Source organism: Balaenoptera acutorostrata, chromosome 3 (assembly GCF_949987535.1).
Source record: "Balaenoptera acutorostrata chromosome 3, mBalAcu1.1, whole genome shotgun sequence".
In the NCBI taxonomy this organism is placed as follows: domain Eukaryota; kingdom Metazoa; phylum Chordata; class Mammalia; order Artiodactyla; family Balaenopteridae; genus Balaenoptera; species Balaenoptera acutorostrata.
The window spans coordinates 141,615,508-141,639,512 of record NC_080066.1 but is presented as its reverse complement, the minus strand read 5'-3'; the positions used below and the strand labels follow the sequence as shown (position 1 = coordinate 141,639,512).

Genomic DNA, 24,005 nt, shown 5'->3' with positions numbered 1-24,005 from the left:
GCAAGCCTGTGTCTTTTGGTTGGAGCATTTAATCCATTCTCGTTTAAGGTAATTATCGATATGTATGTTCCTATGACCATTTTCTTAATTGTTTTGGGTTTGTTTTTGTAGGTCCTTTTCTTCTCTTGTGTTTCCCACTTAGAGAAGTTCCTTTAGCATTTGTTGTGGAGCTGGTTTGGTGGTGCTGAATTCTCTTAGCTTTTGTTTGTCTGTAAAGCTTTTGATTTCTCCTTTAATTCTGAATGACATCCTTGCTGGGCAGAGTAATCTTGGTTGTAGGTTCTTCCCTTTCATCACTTTAAGTATATCATGCCACTCCCTTCTGGCTTGTAGAGTTTCTGCTGAGAAATCAGCTGTTAACCTTATGGGAGTTCCCCTGTATGTTATTTGTCGTTTTTCCCTTGCTGCTTCCAGTAATTTTTCTTTGTCTTTAATTTTTGCCAATTTGATTACTACGTGTCTCAGCGTATTTCTCCTTGGGTTTATCCTGTATGGGACTCTCTGTGCATCCTGGACTTGGTTGGCTCTTTCCTTTCCCATGTTAGGGAAGGTTTTGACTATAATCTCTTCAAATATTTTCTCTGGTCCTTTCTCTCTCTCTTCTCCTTCTGGGACTCCTATAATGCAAATGTTGTTGTGTTTAATGTTGTCCCAGAGGTCTCTTAGGCTGTCTTCATTTCTTTTCATCCTTTTTTCTTTAGTCTGTTCCATAGCAGTGAATTCCACCATTCTGTCTTCCAGGTTACTTATCAGTTCTTCTGCCTCAGTTATTCTGCTATTGATTCCTTCTAGTGTAGTTTTCATTTCAGTTATTGTATTGTTCATTTCTGTTTGTTTGTTCTTTAATTCGTCTAGGTCTTTGTTAAACATTTCTTGCATCTTCTCGATCTTTGCCTCCATTCTTTTCTGAGGTCCTGGATCATCTTCACTATCATTATTCTGTATTCTTTTTCTGGAAAGTTGCCTATCTCCACTCCATTTTGTTGTTTTTCTGGGGTTTTATCTTGTTCCTTCATCTGGTATGTAGCCCTCTGCCTTTTCGTCTTGTCTATCTTTCTGTGAATGTGGTTTTTGTTCCACAGGCTGCAGGACTGTAGTTCTTCTTGCTTCTGCTGTCTGCCCTCTGGTGGATGAGGCTATCTAAGAGGCTTGATGGGAGGCTCTGGTGGTGGGTAGAGCTGACTGTTGCTCTGGTGGGCAGAGCTCAGTAAAACTTTAATCCACTTGACTGTTGATGGGTGGGGCTGGGTTCCCTCCCTGTTGGTTGTTTAGCCTCAGGCAACCCAACACTGGAGCCGACCTGGGCTCTTTAGTGGGGCTAATGACAGACTCTAGGAGGGCTCACACCAAGGAGTACTTCCCAGAACTTCTGCTGCCAGTTTCCTTGTCCCCACCGTGAGCCACAGCGCCCCCCGCCGGCCTCTGCAGGAGACCCTCCAACACTAGCAGGTAGGTCTGGTTCAGTCTCCCCTGGGGTCACTGCTCCTTCCCCTGGGTCCTGATGCACACACTACTTTGTGTGTGCCCTCGAAGAGTGGAGTCTCTGTTTCTCCAAGTCCTGTCGAAGTCCTGTAATCAATTCCCACTAGGCTTCAAAGTCTGATTCTCTAGGAATTCCTCCTCCCGTTGCTGGACCCCCAGGTTGGGAAGCGTGATGTGGGGCTCAGAACCCTCACTCCAGTGGGTGGACTTCTGTGGTATAAATGTTCTCCAGTCTGTGAGTCACCCACCCACCAGTTATGTGATTTGATTTTACTGTGATTGCGCCCCTCCTACCGTCTCATTGTGGCTTCTCCTTTGTCTTTGGATGTGGGGTATCTTTTTTGGTGAGTTCCAGTGTCTTCCTGCTGATGATTGTCCAGCAGTTAGTTGTGATTCTGGTGTTCTCGCAAGAGGGAGTGAGAGCACGTCCTTCTATTCCGCCATCTTGGTTCCTCCTCCCACTAAGCAGTATTTTATCTTCTGCTGATGATTCAGACGCCTCTTGGTGTCAAAACCATCATCAACAGGCTGAATGGGTCACAATCCCTAGATCGTCCTGGATGCTGTTCTTCTGACCCACCCTGCCAACTGCTCTATGGGTCACTTGTCTCTTTCTCCATAAAGGAAGATACCACATGCATCAAAAAAATTATGACAGTAAAATATCTCCAATATATCATGGCACAAAAGTATGTCATTTGGGACTCAGAAGTCATTTTTCCAAAGAAACAATATAATACCTAACTATTTAACTAACCACAATAGTTAGTTAAATAGCTCATGTAAGACACCTGCCAGTGGGCAGCATGACGGTCTACCAATTGTAATAGACTCAGCCTTGGGGAGGGGTTGGGAGTGAGGCACCACAATTCTCTGGGTAAGGGAAAGAATTTGGTCATTTAACCTCCCCTTAGCTTCTAATGTATTCATAATTATAAAATATTTTCAATATACATGAGAGAATAATAGTACACATATCCAAGTATGCAGACTTGTGATATTTAGCATTTGTCGTATTTACTATGGACCTTTTTGCTTTTTGTTTGATTTTTAGGAAATAAAGTGTTATAATTGAAGATCCTTGAGTATCCCTCCTAGATCCTGTTTGGTTTCCTCTATCACTAAAGGTAATTCCTCTCCTGGATTTGTAGCTCGTCATCTTCATGTATGTTTTTAGCCTTTCACTATATAAATAGCTGTAAATAAAGATATCCAAAATATACTTAACAGTATTCTGCACATTTAAAAAGTATTTAACGTTTTACTGTATGTCCTCCCAAAACTTGCCTTTTTTGCATTCAGCATTAAATTTTTTATATTACCTATATTATATATACACCTGTGATTCAAGTGCTGTAGAGTGTTCCAGTATATTAATAAACCACAATTTATTTATTCATAATCTTAATTAATGGACATTTTAATTGCTTATAATAACCAAGAAGTGAAAAGATTTCAGTGAACATTTTTCTATATTTTACATTGTACCAATATTTGAGAATTTCTCTAATACATACCTAGGAGTAGATTACTGGCTCTTTACAAATTCTAGAGACAAAATCTTGTTATTTTTATTGCTAATATCTTCTCCCTGCCTGTAACTTATCCTTTTCCTCTGTGTAGTAACTTTTGTAGTATAAATGCTTTAAATTTTTGTGGAGTCAGATTTATCAATGTTTTCTTTTTCAGTTGACATATTTTAAAAAATTGTTTAAGAAATCCTACCCAAACCCAACAGTCTTCCACATTTCTCCTATGAGTCTTAAGAGTTTGTTTTCCACATCTGATCTTCAATCCACCTTAAACTGATCTTTGTGTGTGGTATAAAGTAGGGATCTAATTATTTTTTCCTATATGGGAAGCATTATTCATTTAATAGCCCATTATCTCCCAGCTGATTTGTAATATAATGTCGATCAGATATCGTGTCCAGCTTTAGTGTCCTTCCCCTAACTTGATAATACTTATTATCATTTTAGAATATATTTTGATCTGCTCAGAATCCTTCTATCATCTTTTTAAAAGCTATTTTAGTTATTTTAAGCTCTTGCTTCGTTTAATTGGCTCTTGCATATGAATTTGAGAACCAGTTTGTCAAGCTTTTTTTTAAAAAAGAAAAATACACCAAAAAAAAAAATCTGTGAGGATTTTGATTGGGATCGTACTGGGTATATAGATTAACTTGGGAAAGCTGTTATTTTCACAGTATTGATTATTCTAAACAATGAACATGGTTTATCTAACTATTTAGTTTTCTTTTGTGTCTTTCAAACAGTGTTGTGATTTTTAAAATAATTTTCTTACTCATCTTTTATTAATGTTATCCTTTGGTACCATAGGTACTGTTACTTTTGTAAATATCCATGTGTTAAAACTCCACTTTCTAACTGTCATTGATGTATTAGAAAACAAGTTTGCATTTTTAAAAAATGTTATTAGTTTAAATTTGTAGGTTTTCTTGTATTTTTAATGTAGACAATCATATTTTCTACAAATAATGGCAGTTTTGTTTCCTCCTCTCAAGCTTTAAATTTTTATTTCTTTTTCTTATTCTACTGAATTGCCTTGAGTTTCCAGTCTAATGTTGAGTGAGAGTGATGCCAGCGGGAAGCCTTACTTCGTTCTTGACTTTGAGGGGATTTCAGGATTAAGAATGTTGGCTAGTGTCTATTTTCTTAAAACACCCACTATCAAGGTTAAGCAAGTTCCCTTCCATACCACAAACTAGTTGTTGATATTTAATACCATTTCTACCTTTCTAAGCTCTTTCCCTTACAAAACATAAAATTACATTCCCCTGAATCTCTTGCAGTAAGATCCCAGTTAAAATCCACTAATGAAAGCGACTTGTATGAGACTGGTAAGTAGAAGGAAAGGGGTGCCACAGCCCTCTAGTGCCAGTTGCAGGCATGTGTACAGGCATTAGCAAGCAGATGGCAAATTAGGGTTCTCACCCATGGTGTTCAAACATCCTTATGAGAATCATCCCTTTCATATGTACACAGCTCAGATCATACTGGCATCTTTCCTGTGATGCCTATACTTCTGGATTTCCTGGCCTTTATCACAAGGCTTCCCGTGCTTAAAACCCATAAGAAACAACTTCTGACTCAAAATACCTATTTTGTATTTTCCTGACAAAATCTGACTGATATAGTAACTGGTAATCTGAACTGGAATGCTACCAAAATAAAAACACAAGAATGACCACTGGCCTAGAAGTTGGGTGCCAGGTGATGAAGAAACTAATATCAGAGGCTAGAACAATGGAGATCCATAATCAATATTATGTGATAGTAAAGCCAACATCTGCTATAACTTGGAAGGAAGAGCATATGCCTAATGTTTATAGAACTAAGGAAACAGACTGAAAAACAGAATGTTAGAAGTGTGTATTCGTACTACTGGCTTTATTTGGGGGGTGAGGATGAAAAGTAAGCTTGAGAAAGAACTGACCAATGTGCAAGGAAAAAGAGAATCCTGAAATTCAGACCTTTCTGTGGTTGGAAAAATTCCTTGCTTCCAGACCTCCAAACAGTAAGAGACGGATTTTAAAAGGCTTCAAACAACAAAGGCCCAGTAAACCTTCTTAGGGGAATAATGTGATAGTGACTCAGGTCAAGTATCAAATTATGGATGTAGGCTTCACACCAGATTTTAGTTGACTGAGCCATGTGACTGAGGTCTGAATAACAGAATATGAGAAGTGGTAAATATCACCTTCAATCACAGTTATAGGCAACCACTCCCCCGTCTCTTCCCCTTCCATGACAACAAAGCAGGTCACATTTTGAATATAATATTATCACCTCATTAAATGGAAAGAACCTGTATGCCTTAGTCACAGCTTAGAGGAGAGTCACCTGCTTTACTTTGGACTGTGATGCAAGGGAGAAAGAAATCTTTGCTGTTAAGCCACGAACTTTGCAGAATTTGTCATTGCATCATAGCCTAGCCTATACGCATACACCTTCTATTATTCCTCTGCTTTGAGTTATTTTTATCAATAATGGATAGTGCATTTTATCAAGAGCTTCTTTTGCAACTATTGACATGATCAGGTTTTCTCATAAATCAATTGGTATGTGAACTGCACTAGATTTTCCTAATATTAAGTCATTCTTGCATTCCTGAACTAAGCCCAATTTGTTGGTAATTAGTATTTCTTTTTCTTATACATTGTGAGGCTATGTGGGCCCAATATAAACTGCAGTATATGTGAGAGTATGTGAGGAGGGGGACAGGGAGAGATTGGGAGGAAGAGAAATATTAATCTAATGTTATATCTACCTTTTACATAGCAGTCTTAGTCCCTTTACATTTATTATGATCACTGATATGTTTTGATTTATTTTTATTGTTTTGGTTTGTGCTATCTACTCTGCATTTTCTAGGCTTTTAAATATCTCTTTCTGCTTTCTATTGGATTAACTGAATTTTCTTTATTCTAATTTAGCCTCTCTACTGGTTTGAAAGTTGGAAATGTTAACATGTACACTTGACTTAATGTCTAAAATGAATCAATACCTCTACCCTCTTTTTAAGCAACATAAGTACCTTAGAATTCTCTGATTTCCATCTCCCCTTCACATCCTTCATGTTATTCCTGCCTGGAATTTCATTTCTACGTTTTTGTTGTAGTCCCAACATTAGGTATGTTTCCTTCTATTGCTGTTTCTGCTTTACGCAATTTATACATGCTTACCTTTACCTACATGTTGATCTGTTTTGTTCTTGTTGTTCATTTTCCTTTCTTGCACTTCACTACTTCCTTCTAAGTTCGATTTCCTTCTCCCTGAAATAACATCAGTTAGTAGCTCTTCCACTGATAAACCCTTTCAAACTTTGTGAAAAAGATCTTTATTCTTCCTTCACTCGAAAAGAATAGTAAGTTGAGAGTATTTTTTTCTCTTTGATGATATTCTCCCCTTGTCCTCAGCCTTCTATCGTTGCTGTGAATAAGCCTGTCCTCAGCCTTCTATCGTTGCTGTGAATAAGCCTGTCCTCCGTCTGACTGTCATTCTTCTGCAGAAAGCTGTGTTTTTTTTTAAAAGCAGCATTATTGAGATATAACTCACATACCATGGTAACTGTATTTTCTCCCCTGTTGCTTTTCAGATTTTCTAACTTTGATATTGTTGTGAGAATTAATGAGATGATGTAAGTATAGGAATATCCCATATGCAATCAATAAGTTATTGCCACATACAAATCTTCATATGAATTGGCCTTAATTCTAAGCACATAATGGCTATTAGTAAGTACTCGCTATACTTAGCTTTAAAAGAAGGTGGTATGTCCTATATCTGTTCATTTCCATGTAGTCCTTTTTTCCCTGTCTTTCATCTGTAGAGTGTAACCCCCTGCATCCCACTTGTTCTTCACACTAAACCCGAGCCAGCTTGATTTGCTTTTTTGTTTTTCCTTCCTCTAGTCTCTATTGTGAGTACCTAACAAGGTTAATATGCTGCTGCTGTAAGTATTATCATTTGGGATGTAATTATCACACGTGGCTAATCATGCACATGCTGAGAGGCTGGGGAACTTGTTGTTTTTAACTTAACTGGAGGGGACATCTTAATGATAGTTTTTGACAAGGACCATTATATGGGTGTATATATACACAGTGCAGTAATGCATTGTAGAAGGACGGAGAAAGAGAACCTGCCAACAGAACAGATAACATTTTTTTTAAAAAACGTAGACTTGTATCAGTATTATTAACTAGTTAACCTTATTTAATAGGGAAAGAAATTAAATTCAGAGAGGTTAAATCAAATGTCAAGGCCACACAGTAACTGGGTGGCAAGCCCAGGAAAAGAACAGAACAGAGCTGCTAAATTGTTAGTGAATTGCTTTCCCATGAAGCCGAATTCAAAAGATAATCAAATGTTTCTAATTCTCAATGGTAAGTTTTTCAAAAGCTTCTGTAAATGTGTATCAGCAATGGAATATTACTCAGCCATAAAAAGGAACTAAACTGAGTTATTTGTAGTGAGGTGGATGGCCCTAGAGACTGTCATACAGAGTGAAGTAACTCAGAAAGAGAAAAACAAATACCGTATGCTAACACATATATATATGGAATCTAAAAAAGAAAAAGAAAATGGTCAGAAGAACCTAGGGGTAAGATGGGAATAAAGATGCAGACCTGCTAGAGAATGGACTTGAGGATACTGGGAGGGGAAAGAGTAAGCTGGGACAAAGTGAGAGAGTGGCATGGACATATATATACTACCAAATGTAAAATAGATAGCTAGTGGGAAGCAGCTGCACAGCACAGGGAGATCAGCTCGATGCTTTGTGACCACCTAGAGGGGTGGGATAGGGAGGGTGGGATAGGGAGGGTGGGAGGTAGGGAGATGCAAGAGGGAAGAGATATGGGGACATATGTATATGTATAACTGATTCACTTTGTTATAAAGCAGAGACTAACACACCATTATAAAGCAATGATACTCTAATAAAGATGTTAAAAAATAAATAAAAAAAATAAAAAAGAAATCATAAAGATCAGATCACAAATAAATGAAAAAAAAAAAAAAAAGTCTACCAGGATTTCAGATGTCTAGCAGGCACAATAAGAGGCTTTTTCACCTGGGCCATCTGCCATGTACAGATGTGGAGACTACCCCTTGCCATCGGATTTGTAGACTAGCCTGTACCATCTTAACAGCAATAATGACAACACTGACCACATGTACTAAGTGAGATTTTACCTTGAAAGTGCCTGGAATGGCTCTTGGCACACTGTTACCTGACTTGAGCTAAGATTAGTTCATTTTGTTAACTTGCTTATATATTGTTTCTGAATAGGGTCTATGGAATAGTTTCAGTAATTTTCAAATAGCCTATTTTATCTTCCCTAGCCGTCCTAGGATTTGAAATATATATATACATATTTAAATTTTTATAATACGGGCATTTTCACCAGAATGAAAGTAATGAAGGAAGGAAGAAAGGGAGGGAGGGAGGGAGGTATAAAAACCTACCTACCTTTCTATCTATCTATCTGTCTGATGAATAGAGAAAAGGTTAAAGTTAGAAATAAAGAAATGCCCAACCACATACTTTGTCTTGGGATGGATGTGGTTTATGGAGGATGCTACAGAAGATGCCCACAGGTTCATTTGCTTGGTACCCTGTCTATTCCATCCAAAACTGAGTCAAGGGAATAAGGTCGGAACTTGAGATGTCATAATTAAAAAAAAAAAAAATGTAATGCCCACCACAGTAGCCCCTATCAATGGCTAGACTCTTGTTTTATTTTTATCTACCTGGCCCAGCTGAACTATTCCAGACCAGACCAGATTTTCATGCACAACATTTTATAACAGATTTTCAAATATGCTGAAAATTCAAAATAATTATACAGTGGATACCCATATACCCATCATCTAGATTCTTCAATTGTTATATTTTTCTCCATTTATGCTATGGACTGAATGTATGTATCCTCCCAAAATTCATATGTTGAAGCCCTAATCCCCGATGTGATGCTATTTGAATGTGGGATCTTTGGGAGATAATTAGATCATGAGGGTGGAGCCCTCATGAATGGGATTAGTGCCCTTATAAGAAGAGACATGAGAGAGATGTTTTCTGTCTCCGCCATGTGAAGATACAGCAAGAAGATGTCTGTCTACAAACCAGGAAGAGGGTTCTCATCAGGAACCAAATCAGCTGATAACCTTAATCTTGAACTTCCCAGCCTCCAGAACTGTGAGAAGTAAATTTCTGTTGTCTAAGCCACCCAACCTATGGTATTTCTGTTATGGTAGCCTGAGCTAACAGCGTTTGCTTTTTCACATATCTATGCATCTATCTATCCATCAATCCATCACAGCTGTAGCCATCATCGTTCTTTACCCCTAAACATTTCAGCATGTGTTTCATTAACTAGAGTTCAATAATTTATGGCTCTTTTCTATTATAAGGTAAAATTTACATGCAGTGAAATGCACAAAGCCTAGTACAATTCAGTAAGTTTTAACAAATGCAAACATCCATTTAACCCACACCCCTATCAAAATATAGAATATGTCCATCACCCCAGAATATTCCCTCATGTTCATGCCCAGTCCATCTTGATACCAATACCAATCCTGAAGCAACCACTCCTCTTCTGCTTTTCTTCACTATATGTAAATAAGTTTTGCCTGTTTTAGAACTTCATATAAATGGAATCGTACAGTAGGTACTCAGTGTGATCTTGAGATTCCTCCATGTTGTTGAATGCCTCAGTTAATTTCGTTCCTTTTATATTGCTGAATAGTATTCCACTGTGGAAATATATCTTAATTTGTTTATTCATTCATGAGGACATAAGGGCTCTTTGCAATTTTTCCATATTATGAGTAAAGCTGCTACAAACATTCTTGTTCCTGTTTTTTTTTTTTAACTTATGGGTAAATGCCTAAGAATGGAACTGCTGGATTTTCAGTGCATGTTTACCTATATAAGAAACTACCAAGCCTCTTCCCAAAGCTGTTATTCCATTTTACACAACCACTAAGAATGTATTCTCCACAACCTCACCAATACTTGAGGGAATCTGTCTTTTTAGTTTTAACCATTCTGGGGTGGGGGGCAGGGGGGGCGGGGCAAGGTGTGGTAGAGACTCATCTCTAGGAATGCTCCCACCAGCTCCTGCCCATCGGAGCAAAACCTGCCTTTCACTGAGACTTCTCCCGCAAGGATTTGCCTCAGAAATCTCGGGAGGGGAGCTTACATCTCATTGGTTTATTTCTTCTAAGACCCTAAAAGAGAAGAGGAACTCCATCTATTATTTGTCCACCTCTCCTCTATCTTGCTTAGAAAGAAAAGTTTAAAATACCAGAATAGTCATCTAGCTGGATCAAGTTGGCAAGTTCACAGTTATCTTTTGGTTCATGATATATTTTGATGCAAAAGATTCTCTCTTCTAAATCCCAGCCTTTCTCTCTTTCCATCAAGACTTAGCACCTTCAATATTCTAGAGAGGAGAAGTCCCCACTCCAGAGGCTCAACCTCTTTTCCTTTGGGCTTCCCTAAGAACCATTCTTCACATTATCATAGCCAGCCTGCAAGGCAAGATTGATGTCCCCTTTCTGCAGAAGAGGTCACCGCGTCTGAGCTGAGGGTCTCAAGCACAGGATTTGTGACCCTCACACACGTTTCTACCGGTGACTTTCCCCTGGCAGGCAGCTCCCTTGGGGTGCACTATGACACAGGGCTCTGAGGCTCCGCCCGCCCTCCTTCCACCTTCACCAGGGAGATGAGTGCACTTCGCCATCTCCCTCCTCCACTCCCCACTCCAGGCCTATTCATCTTCCAGCTTACATCCTCTCCCCTTCACACCCTCTTTCTTCCAACGCTGCTCAGTTACCTCATAAAACTATTGTTCCCTCATCATTTCTCTCTCTTATTCTCTTCCATATGGGAACTAAAATTGTATCCTAAGCCTTCCTGACGACTGCCAAAGTCCTGCTAGTGGTGTAAGGAAGTGAGACATAATGAAGGACCAATGTCGTCAACATCTCAAGCCCTTGAAAGTACCAAGAGGTCCCTTTCAGAATCTCCACAAAAGAAGCTTCTACTTTCTCAACCCCTCCTAATTAAACTGGCTTTTCCTCAAGTACCAGCATTCTATGTAAACAAAAAACTTTTGTCTTCACTATTGGGTTTCTGCTTTAATTAATAGCATCACAGCAACACTGTCTTCTATTACTTTGGTCGCAATGATACAGCATGTCAGTTACATTTGTCAGTTAAACTGTAGCACTATTCTATGAAAAATCATGTAAATGCCAAACTGACTTAAACTTCTGGAATGAAATCAGTTTCAGAATGAGGACTTGCCTTTTTTCCTACTCAGTTTTAAATATTTGTTATAAGAGTTTCCTCTTTGGCATATTTTCTTTTATATAGAAATGCATGAAGTTTCACAAGCACCATTCTCAACATCACAGCTTTATATGTAGTATCCCTATCTAGAAAGTATATATTATTATGATCCCATTTTACAGATGAGGAAACTGAGAGTCGAAAAAGTTTAGTAACTCACACCTAGTAAGTGACAAAGACCTCAGATTGGCGCACTCCAGTTGATGCTTTCTTAGCCACCATGCTGTCCTTCTCCCCTGTATCGCCTGGGACGACCCAGCATGCAAATTAAAGCCTCCCAGCATGGACTGGAATAGGCCATGATTGTGTGATCCACCTCCGCATCATTCTCTACAGCTGCACCATGTTCTTCCCTGAAAAATTTTCAGATCTCACCATATCTCAGGAAGACAGGGAAAGAGATCAGAAAAGGCTCTGCAGGGAAAGCAGTAAATCCAGATCTTTAGTAAATCCAGAGCTTTTTTTTTTTTTTTTTAAAGCTGTATCTGGTAAAAAGAGTCTAGCCACGCAATTAATAATCAACACCTATTATGGATTTTAAATAGCTCTTACCTGGTTCTGAGCGTCGATACAGAATATGGCCTATGCCTGTGGTCTCTTCTGTTCTCCAGAGTGCTGGGCTTTCCTTACTAACTTGCTCTAATGCCTTTAACACAGACTAACAAGATACTGTTGAACAGAGACATTGTGGGCGGCAGCACAGTTAAAGACTAAAAGGAGTGAGAGCCCAGATTTGGTTGTAGGAGCTGACCTTTTTCTACCAGCTCAGCTGGCTCTTCATCTGATGCTGACATGTGAGGCTGGAGTCCATTGCCTCTTGAAGCCTATCATGTTGTTACTGACTTCGTCCTTATTTCAGTAAGTTTTGGCTGCCTGTGGTGGACACCCTCACTTACACTCCACTCTACCCACTTCTATTTTACCTTCTTGGACTCAAAAGGCTGGAATTTCAACAGCATTTTCCAGACTCTCTTGCAGCTAGAATTCTAGATATAAATTAGATTCCTCAAATTAGATATGGTTGCATGAGAGCCAGAAGGCAGAAGTGAGGCAGAAACCACCTTCCCACCCTTTCTTAAGCTGTTTCTGCTGATAAGCAAGATCATTAAAGATGAGCTGATTTTTTAGCAGCATTATTCCAAGGTTCAATCTCCAGCTTCTTGGGTATTGAGAGGCAATTTGGCAGCAGCAGCTGCAGCATCTTTATTCTGGCTTCCTGAGCCCTGGACAGCAGCTGTGGGAGTATGTCTTGAGCTGCTCTTTCCAGGTGTGACCTCAGAAGCTGCCCTGGTGAGTCAGGCCTGGATTGCCCCACATCTTCCTGCTCCACCTCCTCCACCATCAACCACATAACCACTCACATTTCTTGAACGCTCACTATGTGTCAGGCACTGAATGTTCTACATAAATCATTTTATTTAAACCCCAAAACCACCCATGAGAAAGGTACTATTAATATTCCTTTGTTCCAGATGAGTCTGCTGAGATTCAGAAAAGAGAGGTAAATTGTATAGGATCAGAGCAAAGCTAGCAGGTAAATGAGTAGAGCTGGTATTAGATCCCAGAGCTGCCTGGCTCCAAAGACTGAGCTCTGTCTCTTTAAACGTATTTGAGGACCTGGGACCTATTAGCAGATTTGAATTGTTCATACATGTTATGTTGCTGAAAAGACATCATTCTTTTTCTCCTTTAACGATCTACACGTAGAAGCCAGCCTATTTTGTATCAAGATGCATCCAGATATCGAAGAAGGCTTCAATCTAATTAAACAGAAAGGCATTTGAAAAATCCAGAGGTATCACTTGGTAAAAACGTGTCTAAGTCACAACAAGATCATTTTTATTGTAAAAGTTAGAGAATTGAGATGAAAGCAGACACAGCCTTCTTCCTGCCTCTGGGAGGACCAGAGCTGGGGGTACAGGCATGAACTTACCAGGCACTCTGTTAACCGCGAGGTTTCGGAAATGGCTGCCTTTGATCATCTCCACGGACAATCGCCCCGTTGTGGCATTGTATGACAGCCCCACCAACAGCTCTGGCGCCCCTCCATGCGACAGCGACTGCGTGGATGAAGCACTGTCACTGTGAGAAACTGCAGATGGGCTGAGCGGAGACTCTCCACTCTGGAGGAGAAGAACAACAAAGGATCCATTGGCCCCACTGCACTCCTCTCCCTTACAGAAAGCCGATATTATGTTTGGTGAAACTGTGGCCCAGTCTCCACTGCTGCCAAAGATTACTCATGGCGCACTCGGTATGAATGATAATAGGGCCTGGGGAGCACAATTTTGGATGGGATCCCCTGCATTATTAGCAGACATATTTGTTTCAAGAGCTGTCTCCATTCACTCTTTCCTCTCTAAAGACAAAACGGACAACGATGTTATTACTAGTGTAAATCAAACCCTGGAAGATACATGGAGAGCTAACAGGACACTTAATATAGACCCAAATTTCTATGAGTCTATATTAGACCCATATGGAACCCGTCCACTCCAGGCATGACTTCTGCTTCTATTCTCTGCAGCCTCTTGAGGAATGTAGCAATACAGGAGGCATTTTGTCTTCACCAGAAAAGAAATGACCACTGGCCGTCTACCACCCCATAGAACATTTGGCCCCTGGTTCTGCTTTTTCAGGTTGTCAGGACTATGGCAGATGCTACATTTTTTCTTCCTAAGGAGATGAATTATATTGAATGTGAACACTTTTACAACTGTTTAGTGAGGAAGCTGACACGTGGCCTGTGCATCTTAGAGACCTTGCAGGTACCAGGGGAGCCCAGGGGAGCCCACACTTTGTGTCATGTATTCATGCATGCGCTTCTCTAAAGCACCCACCTCTATGCACCAGACACATTGGGAGGAGGAAAGCAAAGTAGATCAGGACGTTGACTCTCGCTCAAGGAGCATGAGTGCGAGTGGACCCTGAGGGGCAGGCCAGCCAGCCTCCCAGACCCACAACTGCTCCAACCTTTCTTCTCAACATCTGCAATCATTTCCCAAAACTTCTTATCAGGAACCCCAATAAATAAATGCATTGAAAGAAATTAAATATTCTTCACATCTTAGGAAACTACCCTGTTTACCAAGCCATGGACATCCCTGTAGAGCCCATGGAGGCTTTCATGGAACACAATTTGTAAACTACAGGGCTAGGTGGTTTTGATAGATGCCTTATAGCCCCTGCTGTCTGGATGGTGATAACCCAACAATGAAATATTTGCCCAGTTTGGGGTGAGGGCCACCCCCTCCCCTGGGCTTGTGCAGAAGTGTCCACTGTGGCACCTGTCACTGCACAGCTTGCCTCTCGCATCAAATTCTCAACCTTAGGGACTTCCCTGGTGGCGCAGTGCTTGAGGACCCTCCTGCCAATGCAGGGGACGTGGGTTTGAGCCCTGGTCCAGGAGGATCCCACATGCCACAGAGCAACTGGGCCCGTGAGTCACAACTGCTGAGCCTGCGCTCTGGGCCCGCAAGCCGCAGCTGCTGAGCCCACGTGCCACGACTGCCGAGGTCCACGCGCCTGGAGCCCATGCTCTGCAATGGGAGAGGCCACCGCAATGAGAGGCCTGCGCACCGCAGCGAAGGGTAGCCCCCGCTCACCGCAACTGGAGAAGGCCCGCGCGCAGCAACAAAGACCCAATGCAGCCAAAAATAAATAAATAATTGAGGGAAATCTATAAAATACTTTAAAAATAGCAAAATGACAAACAAATCCAAAAAAAAAAAAATTCTCAACTGTAAAAATCCCTCAGTCCACAGGGCATAGCCCAGTGTGTAGCTCATAATCATGCTCAACAAATAACTGGTGAATGGGAGAATTTTTACCTTCAAGGTTCTTTCACACTGGCTCATTTCCCCCATTCAACTCTGTGCCCCCAGCACAGGGCCCAGGGCCCGGCACAGAGAAACAGGGGTGTAATAATACCTATCCCTATGCTTTATGGTGCAGGATTCCTCTGACCTCCTGTGGCTTCTGTTTCCCAGGATTTCAGAAACACTCTACTCAGAGCTTAAGAAAAAAGAGGGATTTGAACAGAGATGAGACATGATCTGGCTAATGTTTTAAATGGCTCCTTCTGGCCCGCGTGTTGGGAATAGTCTATAGAGGGCAAAGGTGGAAGCAGGGAGGTGACTAGAAGGCCATTTCAGTAATCCAGCCGAGAGTCAGGCTCTGGTTAGATTTTCAAGATAGAGCCAGTAGGATTTCAGGTGGAAAGGAGAGAAGTCACAAGTGACTTTTAAGATTTTTGACCTGAGCAAATAAAGGTATGAGATTGCCTTTAACCGAGATGGGAAGACTGAAGGTAAAATAGATTTAGTGAGGCAAAAATCAGGATTTCGAGTCTGGAGATATGAGTTTTGAGACATCTATTAAAAATGTAAGTGGCTGGATGTCCCATCAGCGCACTCTGGACTTTCTGGCTCCTGTCCCCTTCCTCAGACAAGTCACGCTCCTTCCCACCGCCTGATGTCGGCGTATGCCAGCCCCTCTGTCTGGAGTCCTTGTCCTCCACATGGCACCCAGTCTGGCTCCCTCGATTCCTTGAGTTCTCTTGCATCACCACCTGAAAGATACTTTCTCTGACCTTCTAAAGCAGCAGCAGCCTCTGCTACTCCCTCTTTGCCTACCCCAGTTTGTCTTTTGCCACCCTCCTCCACCAGATTGTACGCTCCGTGAGGGCATCACCTGTTTTGTTCTTTCCTGCACCCCCTCTACCTATACGGCACCTGACATATAATTGGTACTCAGCAAACATTTTGGAATGGATGACTGATTTGTCCAACAGCCCAAGATAGTTACCCGATCTTTTATGTGCTTTTTAAAAGGAGATCCTCACACTGGATGACATATAACCCACGGGAAGAGAGGGTTACCCATCTTGTAGACATAAAAGCTGTGCTGTATTATTTTGAAACCTGAGGGACACAGAGGACGGGGCATGTGGGAGAAGCCCAGTCCTATAAATGGAAGGTCTTAGAAGCGGCTGGAGTTCAGGGCTTCCTATGCAGCCTAGGCAGGCATACCTGTTAAGGACCTCACCTTGAAAGTCCCATCATCTCTGAGACACATCATGATGCATGCTGGGGTCAGGGCAGGGGGATGGGTGGTAGGACCACTTATCAACTAACGAGACGGCCAAAAAACCTCTCCCAGTTTCCCCGTTCCCTCCTTCACAATGCTGCTGTCATTTCCCAAAATGGAACACAGGGAACACATCCATCAGGTTATAGCGACTAAGGGCACACACACAAAAAAGAAAACCCATTGTACCGTGAAGTGCAAATCATGTCTCAGAAGGATGAAGAGAGCCAAATGGAAAATTAAATTAAGGTGTTTGAATTCACGGGCTGAATGTACTAAATCAAGGGCTGACAATTCCAGATCCTCAAACGTAGCGCATCATTAGCAGCACCATTTAACATACTCACACTGATATTACTTCTTGGCTCCAGAACCAGAGTCACTTTCATTTCCCCTTCTTGGTGCAGGTGGCTGAGATAGAAGAGCCTCTCGCCCATCATTCTCTCCCAGGTCATCTTGCGGGTGGCGTACAGGCGGAAGCGGACAGCACAAGCAGGCACATCTCTGGGCTCCAGCTTGGCGAAGGTGACTTTCTCCTTGAAGACGGGGTTGGGCCCTCTCTGTATGTTCGTCCTGCCCCTCTGTTTCTTACTGGGCAGCAGCACGACATGCACTTGCCAGGAGCTGATGCCACTTCGGTCCTTATCTGGGAGGCCCTGTGCTCTTACGATGGTCACTGTGAGCTTCTGGCTGGCAGCTCTATATTCAAAGATGACATCCAGGCCACCACATTTTGAGATGGGCTCCGGGACCCCAGGTGGCACTTGAAAATTGGTTCCGTCCTGTTCCTGTTGCAGACAGAGGGAAAGATTAGGAACGGAACAATGCCTAATACATCTTGGAAAGATGGTACCCCTCTGTGCTCCTTCAGAACCTCATTCTTTTGGACTGTTACCATATATCCCTACACATTAGAAAGGTCTGTTTCCTGGTCTCTCTCTCCACTGGACTGTGAATTCTTTGAGGGTACAACACTGGGCACATGGTAAGCCTTCATGAATGCTTTTGGAATGAATGAACAAAGCTTTTATATTTTGCAAAGTGCTTTCCTCTACACTGCCTCTCAAAAAAGCACAATTGACCATTATCATTGAAACCAACTGAGATACTAAGTCTAAAACTAGTCAATTATGCAACTGCCAAAAGGTAACTTCCTCAAGTCCCCAGGAGAAATGGTTCAGCCTGGGCCTGTGCTCTCTGAGCCAGGACCTCCTGCAGATAAGGATCCTAATGGGGGTCACAGACAGGTGATCCTTCAGTAGATTTTCAATCTACGTGGCAGAAAATGTTCAGGGCAGAGCTTCTCAAACATTCGAGTGGACTTGAATCATCTGGGAATTCTGATTCAGTAGGACTGGGGTCAGGCCTGAGATTCTGCATTTCTCAGGCCACAAGGATGTCTCAGCTGGACTCAAATCATTCTTGGAGTAGCAAGTGTTTAGGAAGGTATCCTAAACCCTGGAGACAGAACACCTGGGTTGAAATCATAACTCTACCATTGACTAGCTTTTTGGCCATGGCCAAACAGGCCAGTCTCTCTGTACTCCAGTTGAAAAATGAGCATCAAGGTACCTGCTTGATAGAGTGTTGTTGTGAGGTTTTAATAGATGTGGGAAAATACCCAGCTCAGACCAGCCTCCATAGATATCTATTCCCATCACTGGACTTATGCCACTTATTTTCAAACACGGCCCCTCATTATGAAATACACTTTTAGACAGCAGTTCACCTCAGCCCGTCAGATCCGATGACCTCCCTGAGAAAACTGAGCTGAACTACATTTACTTTACTATAATGAACCACCTCCTAACAAACTATTACTAATGTCTATATAATTTGATTTTTTCCTCTGAAGGCATGCCTATTACTCATAACTAAACTTTGGTTTGATTCTTACTGTAAATCAGAAGCAGTTCTTCTTTATGTAATTGAACCCCAACTTTGCTAATTCAAAGAACTCTTTATTTTTATAAATATAATGATACACTTCAAAAATGCATGTTCATCAATGAAACTTTCCCACAGATCTAGGTGAAAGTACGAGGTTCTGGAATGAGACATGCTTAGGAATCCCAGGTCTATCACTTACAACCTTTAGGACATTGGGCAAATTATTTAATCCTTCTCACTTTCTGTTTTCCTCAACAGCAAAAGGGGGATGATACCTACTTTATAAGGTTGTTGTGAAAATTGAAGGACTTGACACATAGTAGACATCTAATAATTGCCCTCTCTCTTAAGATTCACATTAGTCTACCAAGAAAATTTAGGCTTCTTGCAAAATAAGGGAAGCTTTTTACATCCTTTCCTCTGAGCATGCATTCATGTGTGAGTGTTTCTATTCAGAGGTACCTAGTTTCAAGTGATAAAAGTGGTTGCTATAGAGACTTCTGAATACAACTGACTAGTGTAGATATAATATTAGAAGCAAGTCTCCAAGGAGTTAGGCCAACTCAAAAATCAAGTCACAGTCTTCCGTTAAAACTCCCATCTATTTTAGCCTACCTTTGGTCATCTCTATATTGCTTGCTGGACCATAAGTAATAAAAGCTAACATCCACTAAGCCCTCCCTTATGCCAGGTACCACACTAAACCCTTTATGGACAGTAAAAGCCCACTCTTATGCACTTCAGAACTTCTTGGCCTCCCCTCCTGTTCCATTTTCCCCTCCAGGCTGTCTGGGCTCTAAGTGGCTTCTGCCTGGCACAATCCAACAAAGTCTTGCCTCCCTCCCATGCAAGGTAACTCTCAGCTCCCACCACAGGCCTCTCCTTTGATATCAAGGCTTGGAAATTTACAGAATCCTCCTTGGCACTCATGTATATGAAGTCCAGAGTCGGGGGGCAGGGTGGGTGGTGTTAATGCCCCATGCAATAAATTTTTCTCCCCTTGGACAGATGTCCTGAGACTAGTTTATACAGCTTCTTAGGGTATGGTTCCACAAGAGCAAGCCATAAGTCAAAATTAGTGGTAGCCAACTCCATTACACATTCTCATACTGGCTCTCCCTTCCCTGCCTCACTCTCCTCGTCCCTCACTCTTGTCGCCTGGAATTGCATGTCCTAACAAAGTAGGCTCTGCTTTTGGGAAATCCAGCTAAGAAACATTATCTTTTTAGACATTCATATTAACCTAATGAGGTAGGTATTTCAACATCTTCCTTTTATGGGAGAGGAAACTAAGGCTTAGAATGGCTAAATAACTTAACTCCTTGCCCCCAATATCATATGCCCAGCCAGAATTACCCAGGATTTGCCACTATTAATGCCCAAAGTCCCAAGCCTTATGGGGAACCATGATGTCTACCTCTTCCCCCACAAATCTTTCACCCTAGCTATTTATAAGTATAGTAAGTGTGTGAGATGAAGAGGGAATAAGATGGGAGATGGGAGTTGGAAACACACACTACTTTGAATTTCATATCCTTTTAGGCCCCTGCTCTTGATATTAACTAACAGTCCCTAGTTTTGTCATCAACTTCAACGCCAAGGTTAAAATATCCTAGTTAATGAGCATCTTCCCACTTATCTATCAGGCTCTCTGTTCAGATAAATGCTCACTCCACCTGCAGGTTTGTGGTGAAGTCCTGCGGAAAGGGTCTGAAATAACTGTCCTACGAAACTTGAATCAGACACAGCTCCAGGCAATGGCCAGGCTCTGGATGGGGACAATCCAAGTTGTGGTCCATGAAAACTGGGCTTTGTGGTCCCTTCCTGGGCTGATCTGAGACCAAGATTTGTGAAGGCTGATATTTTTATAGCAATTAATTATTTCAACACACTCTACCTATCACCAGGCAACTAAAGGCGCTCCTCCTGTGGGTACTGTTCATACCACTAATCCATCTGACCTTCCTGCAAGGCAAAAATCTCTTCATTTTTATCCCCATTTGGCAGATTTTAATTAACTTCTCAAGGCCAATCAGTTAATCAGTGGAAAGCGGAGATGAAAAGTGGGACAGCTGCCTCTCTGTGCACTCAAAATCACCAGCCACCCTCCCATCGTCTTCCCTGCCAAGCCTTAGGTCTGCAGGAAAAAGTCGACAGCCTTCTCCAGCAGAGAAGAGCAGTGCTTGCAAACCCATCAGCCTAACAGGTAGTCACACGGCATGACCAGTTCCCTTCTGAGGCAAAATAAATGATTCCTTTAGCTCTCGTATCCTGGGTTTTTCTTTAAGATGGGAATACTTGTGCCACATTGTCAAAACCCATGAAGATATAAAGATTTTCTATCAAACTGAAAGGCTTTCTGTTTTAGCAAGATAGTGTTGATGTCATCTGTGTGGCCCAAAGTAAACAGACCCACAGTGTGTTCCCGATGCCAGATACACAGGGGAAGACAGGCTTCTTAATACAGCTAAGAGGCAAATAAATCAATTCTTAAAAGGCGAGCTAAGCCTGCAAAGCAGGCATTTACGGGAACGGCCTCCGAGCTGCATCTGAGGTTCTACTGTAGGAGCACCAAATTACAGTTTTTGTCTCAAAATAGAGAGGAGGTTGAATGGAGCACACAGAGATGTCTGGGTATTTTTGGAGTCTGAGAACATTTAGTGCCCTCAACACCAAATCTTCTACTAAAGCTCCACGAGGCAGGCAAATGGGAGGTTACCTGGAGAAAGCAATTCCAAGGCTAATGGTACAGTTATCAAGGGGAGAGACTGTCAATAGGCAGGTAAACAGTTCTGTTTTGCTTTTGTGGCGAGAGAGCCAAAAAGAATAGTATTTTTAAACATTAAATGTTAGTGTGTGGGATGTGATATGACTCTTGGCAGTAAACTGGTAGGGAGGCACAATTTTTTTTACAAAACGTATAAGGTTGATAGCTTTGAGGGTCTCTGTATGAAGGTTTGCTTTTAACCGGCCACAAACCACGTATCTGTGTCGCCGTCTCCGGTCCTCAGCAGTAACACGACACCCAGGCGCACATGCACCTGTGCCATCTCCTTAGGCTCTCTCTACATGCCCCAGTGCCTCAGCAGTCAGGCTGTGAAACATAACTATCTGTGATTATTCTTCTTCTCCCTGATTTGGAGAAGCATTTGAGCATTTGGTGTTTATGACAGTCCAGGTCCTAGTAAGAGATTCATTCTGTTTATTTTCTCAGTCAGACTGATGCTAACAAAATCCATCCACCCTTCTCCTTCCTCTATTCGCACAAATTAAAGTTTCATATAGTTACATGACTTATTTCAGCAAAATTAATTTCAAAGTAGGTATTAGACACCATTATTTAATAGCTCTTCATGTCATAGAATCATAATCAGAGGGGTCTAGCTAATAAAGAATAACCATAAGTGCCTGTAAGATAAAACAATGTTTGTAAATTCTTATCACGGTGCCTGACACATAGTAATTGCTCAAAAATGGTAGTTTCTATCATCATCACCTCCAGTCATACTTCTGGATGTTTAGGCATATTCGGGAGTAAGTTTCAATTGAAAGAGAAATTTAGACGACGCATCTTTTATCAGAGATTTATCCAAAAAGCAAAGTCAATGGCCAGAGGGTCATGATAGACTAATGCCATCGCCTAGATCTTCAATTCAGTTCGGAGCTAACAAATATGCTCATACTGCAAGATCTTCCTCATAATATCTTGTATAATTTCATTTGCAGGGGCATTGTATTTTAGTTTCATTTTCAAATAATTCTCACATTCAAAGAATCATAACTCAAGATCTGGCATAAATAAAAATAAACTCCATTTAATTGAAACCATGAAGGAAATAATCCAGTCTCCCTAAAGAACTAAAAACCCATTATATAAAAAAAGAAGCCTGATTGTTGCTGGGTTCATTCTGCCACAATGCTTCTTTTTACTTTTCCATTTTGATAGATTCCACTTATATATGATTCTTTGATTGGCACACATAAGGGTTGGGCCTTGGTCATCTGAACAAAAAATATATTTCCATTAAAGGCTCTTAAGGTGTTTGTTCTTCAAAGCAATGCTTCCTTCTTGGAGAAATTTTTTCTTGAGGGATGGAGGAGGAGAGAAAGAAGGGGGAGGAAGGAAAAGGGGGAAGGGAGAGGGGAGGGGAAGGAGAACGACCAACCAGAGAGCACACAATACTCAAGCAAGAAAAAAATGGAAAACAAACAACTTGCCTCTGGACTCCAGACGGAGGAGCTGCCAGCGGCATAGGAATCTTCAAATCTCCGGTTATTAAAAGCTGTCTCCATCTCCAAGCTGCCCTGTGTGCACTGCCGGCTGAGGCTGCGGGCCGCGCTGGTCTCTTGGCGAGGTGTGCCGTGGTGCCTGGTGTCCCCCACCTCACAAGGGGACTGTGAGAGGGCAGAGATGGGGTCACCTTCACCATAAGGCAGATTCTCAGAATAAGTCAGTTGGCTGGCTCCATCCAAACCTAAATTTGCAAAAAGGAAACTCTTTCAAATATATTATCATGTTTCACCTTTTTATCTAGAGAAAATGAGCGGTAGCAACTACACCAATCAAGTCTGCAAAAACAAACTCACTAAACAACACCTGCAGAAACATACTTTCATCTATATGGTAGATAAATTTGGTCCATAAAATCGAAACCCATTAGTTCATTATGTAGGGTAAAAGAAGGTTTAATGCTTTACAATAATATGAGTATAAAGGATGAGTATTATGTGGATAAAATAAACACATTAGCATCTGGTTGGAGCTAATGACCACAAGACCTTCGGGATGAACCTAGAAAGCAAGAATAGTAATCAGCTATAGAGATCATATGTTTTCCTGGCTTTACCATTCTTCTTTCTCTCTTCCACGTTCACCATATCACCCTCTGCTCAAAAGGCTTCAGTGGTTCTCTCAAGCAAAAAGTTCTCTACTTAATCCATGGAAAGAACACTGGACTTGGATTCATATGATCTGAGTTTAAATCCTAGCTCTGCATTAAGAACTTGAACAACATTGGAACTGCCTTAACCTTTGTTTTCTTATCTATAAAATGATGATAAAAGCCATCAGAGAGTCATTGTGGACACATGAAATAATATCTGCCTGGCAACCACCAGCCCTCCCATAAATATTAGCCTTGCTTACCTGTCTGGCCTCAACCAACCCAGCAAATCCCATTTGCTACCACCTCCCAACTCACAGACACCTGTGGTCTCACAGGTCCATGAAAATGTTAGTTGTGTATTTTGGTTCACAGCGGTCCTCAAGCCCTCCCTCCTGCCCTTTCCTTCCTATCCATCCAAAGCCCCGACAACTCCTGAATCTTCCCTGACTCCTTCAGGCTCAGTGTCTTTCTCAGGCTTCGTGTCATCCTATTCTCTCTCTGTTCATCCCCTTCCTCTTCCTCAGCGTCCAGGTTATCCTCAGAGAATAAGGAAACACTGACAGGGTCTCCCTAAGCAACAGCTTTCACCCTAACTTGCTTCCACATCCAGAAAGTAGCCAAGGATGTCTTATCTCTTGGGCCTCTACTCTTCTCCAGTGGGCCCCATCCCAGGATGATAGAAAATTAGAGATATAGACAGGATTAGTGAGGATGACAAAGTATATACGGTAAATTCAGCTCTTATTTACACACTGTATGATAGCAATTGCTCCC

At 41.6% G+C, this 24,005-nt stretch overlaps 1 protein-coding gene across 5 annotated transcripts in view; it reads right to left on the bottom strand.

Annotated features, from left to right (window-relative positions):
• The window catches only part of SYT16 (synaptotagmin 16), a 259,391-nt gene that overhangs the window by 8,612 nt on the left and 226,774 nt on the right, over window positions 1-24,005 (bottom strand). For 3 of the 5 annotated variants that reach the window (XM_057544750.1, XM_028169216.2, XM_007192962.2), the window contains exons 4-7: window positions 22,564-22,820; window positions 16,803-17,243; window positions 13,301-13,490; window positions 6,188-6,277 (exon numbers count right to left, since the gene is read on the bottom strand). In XM_057544750.1, coding sequence (XP_057400733.1) covers window positions 6,188-6,277; window positions 13,301-13,490; window positions 16,803-17,243; window positions 22,564-22,820 — 978 coding nt within the window. The remainder of the gene's footprint in view (window positions 1-6,187; window positions 6,278-13,300; window positions 13,491-16,802; window positions 17,244-22,563; window positions 22,821-24,005) is intronic. The other 2 variants (XM_028169217.2, XM_007192963.2) reach the window with 1 other exon arrangement.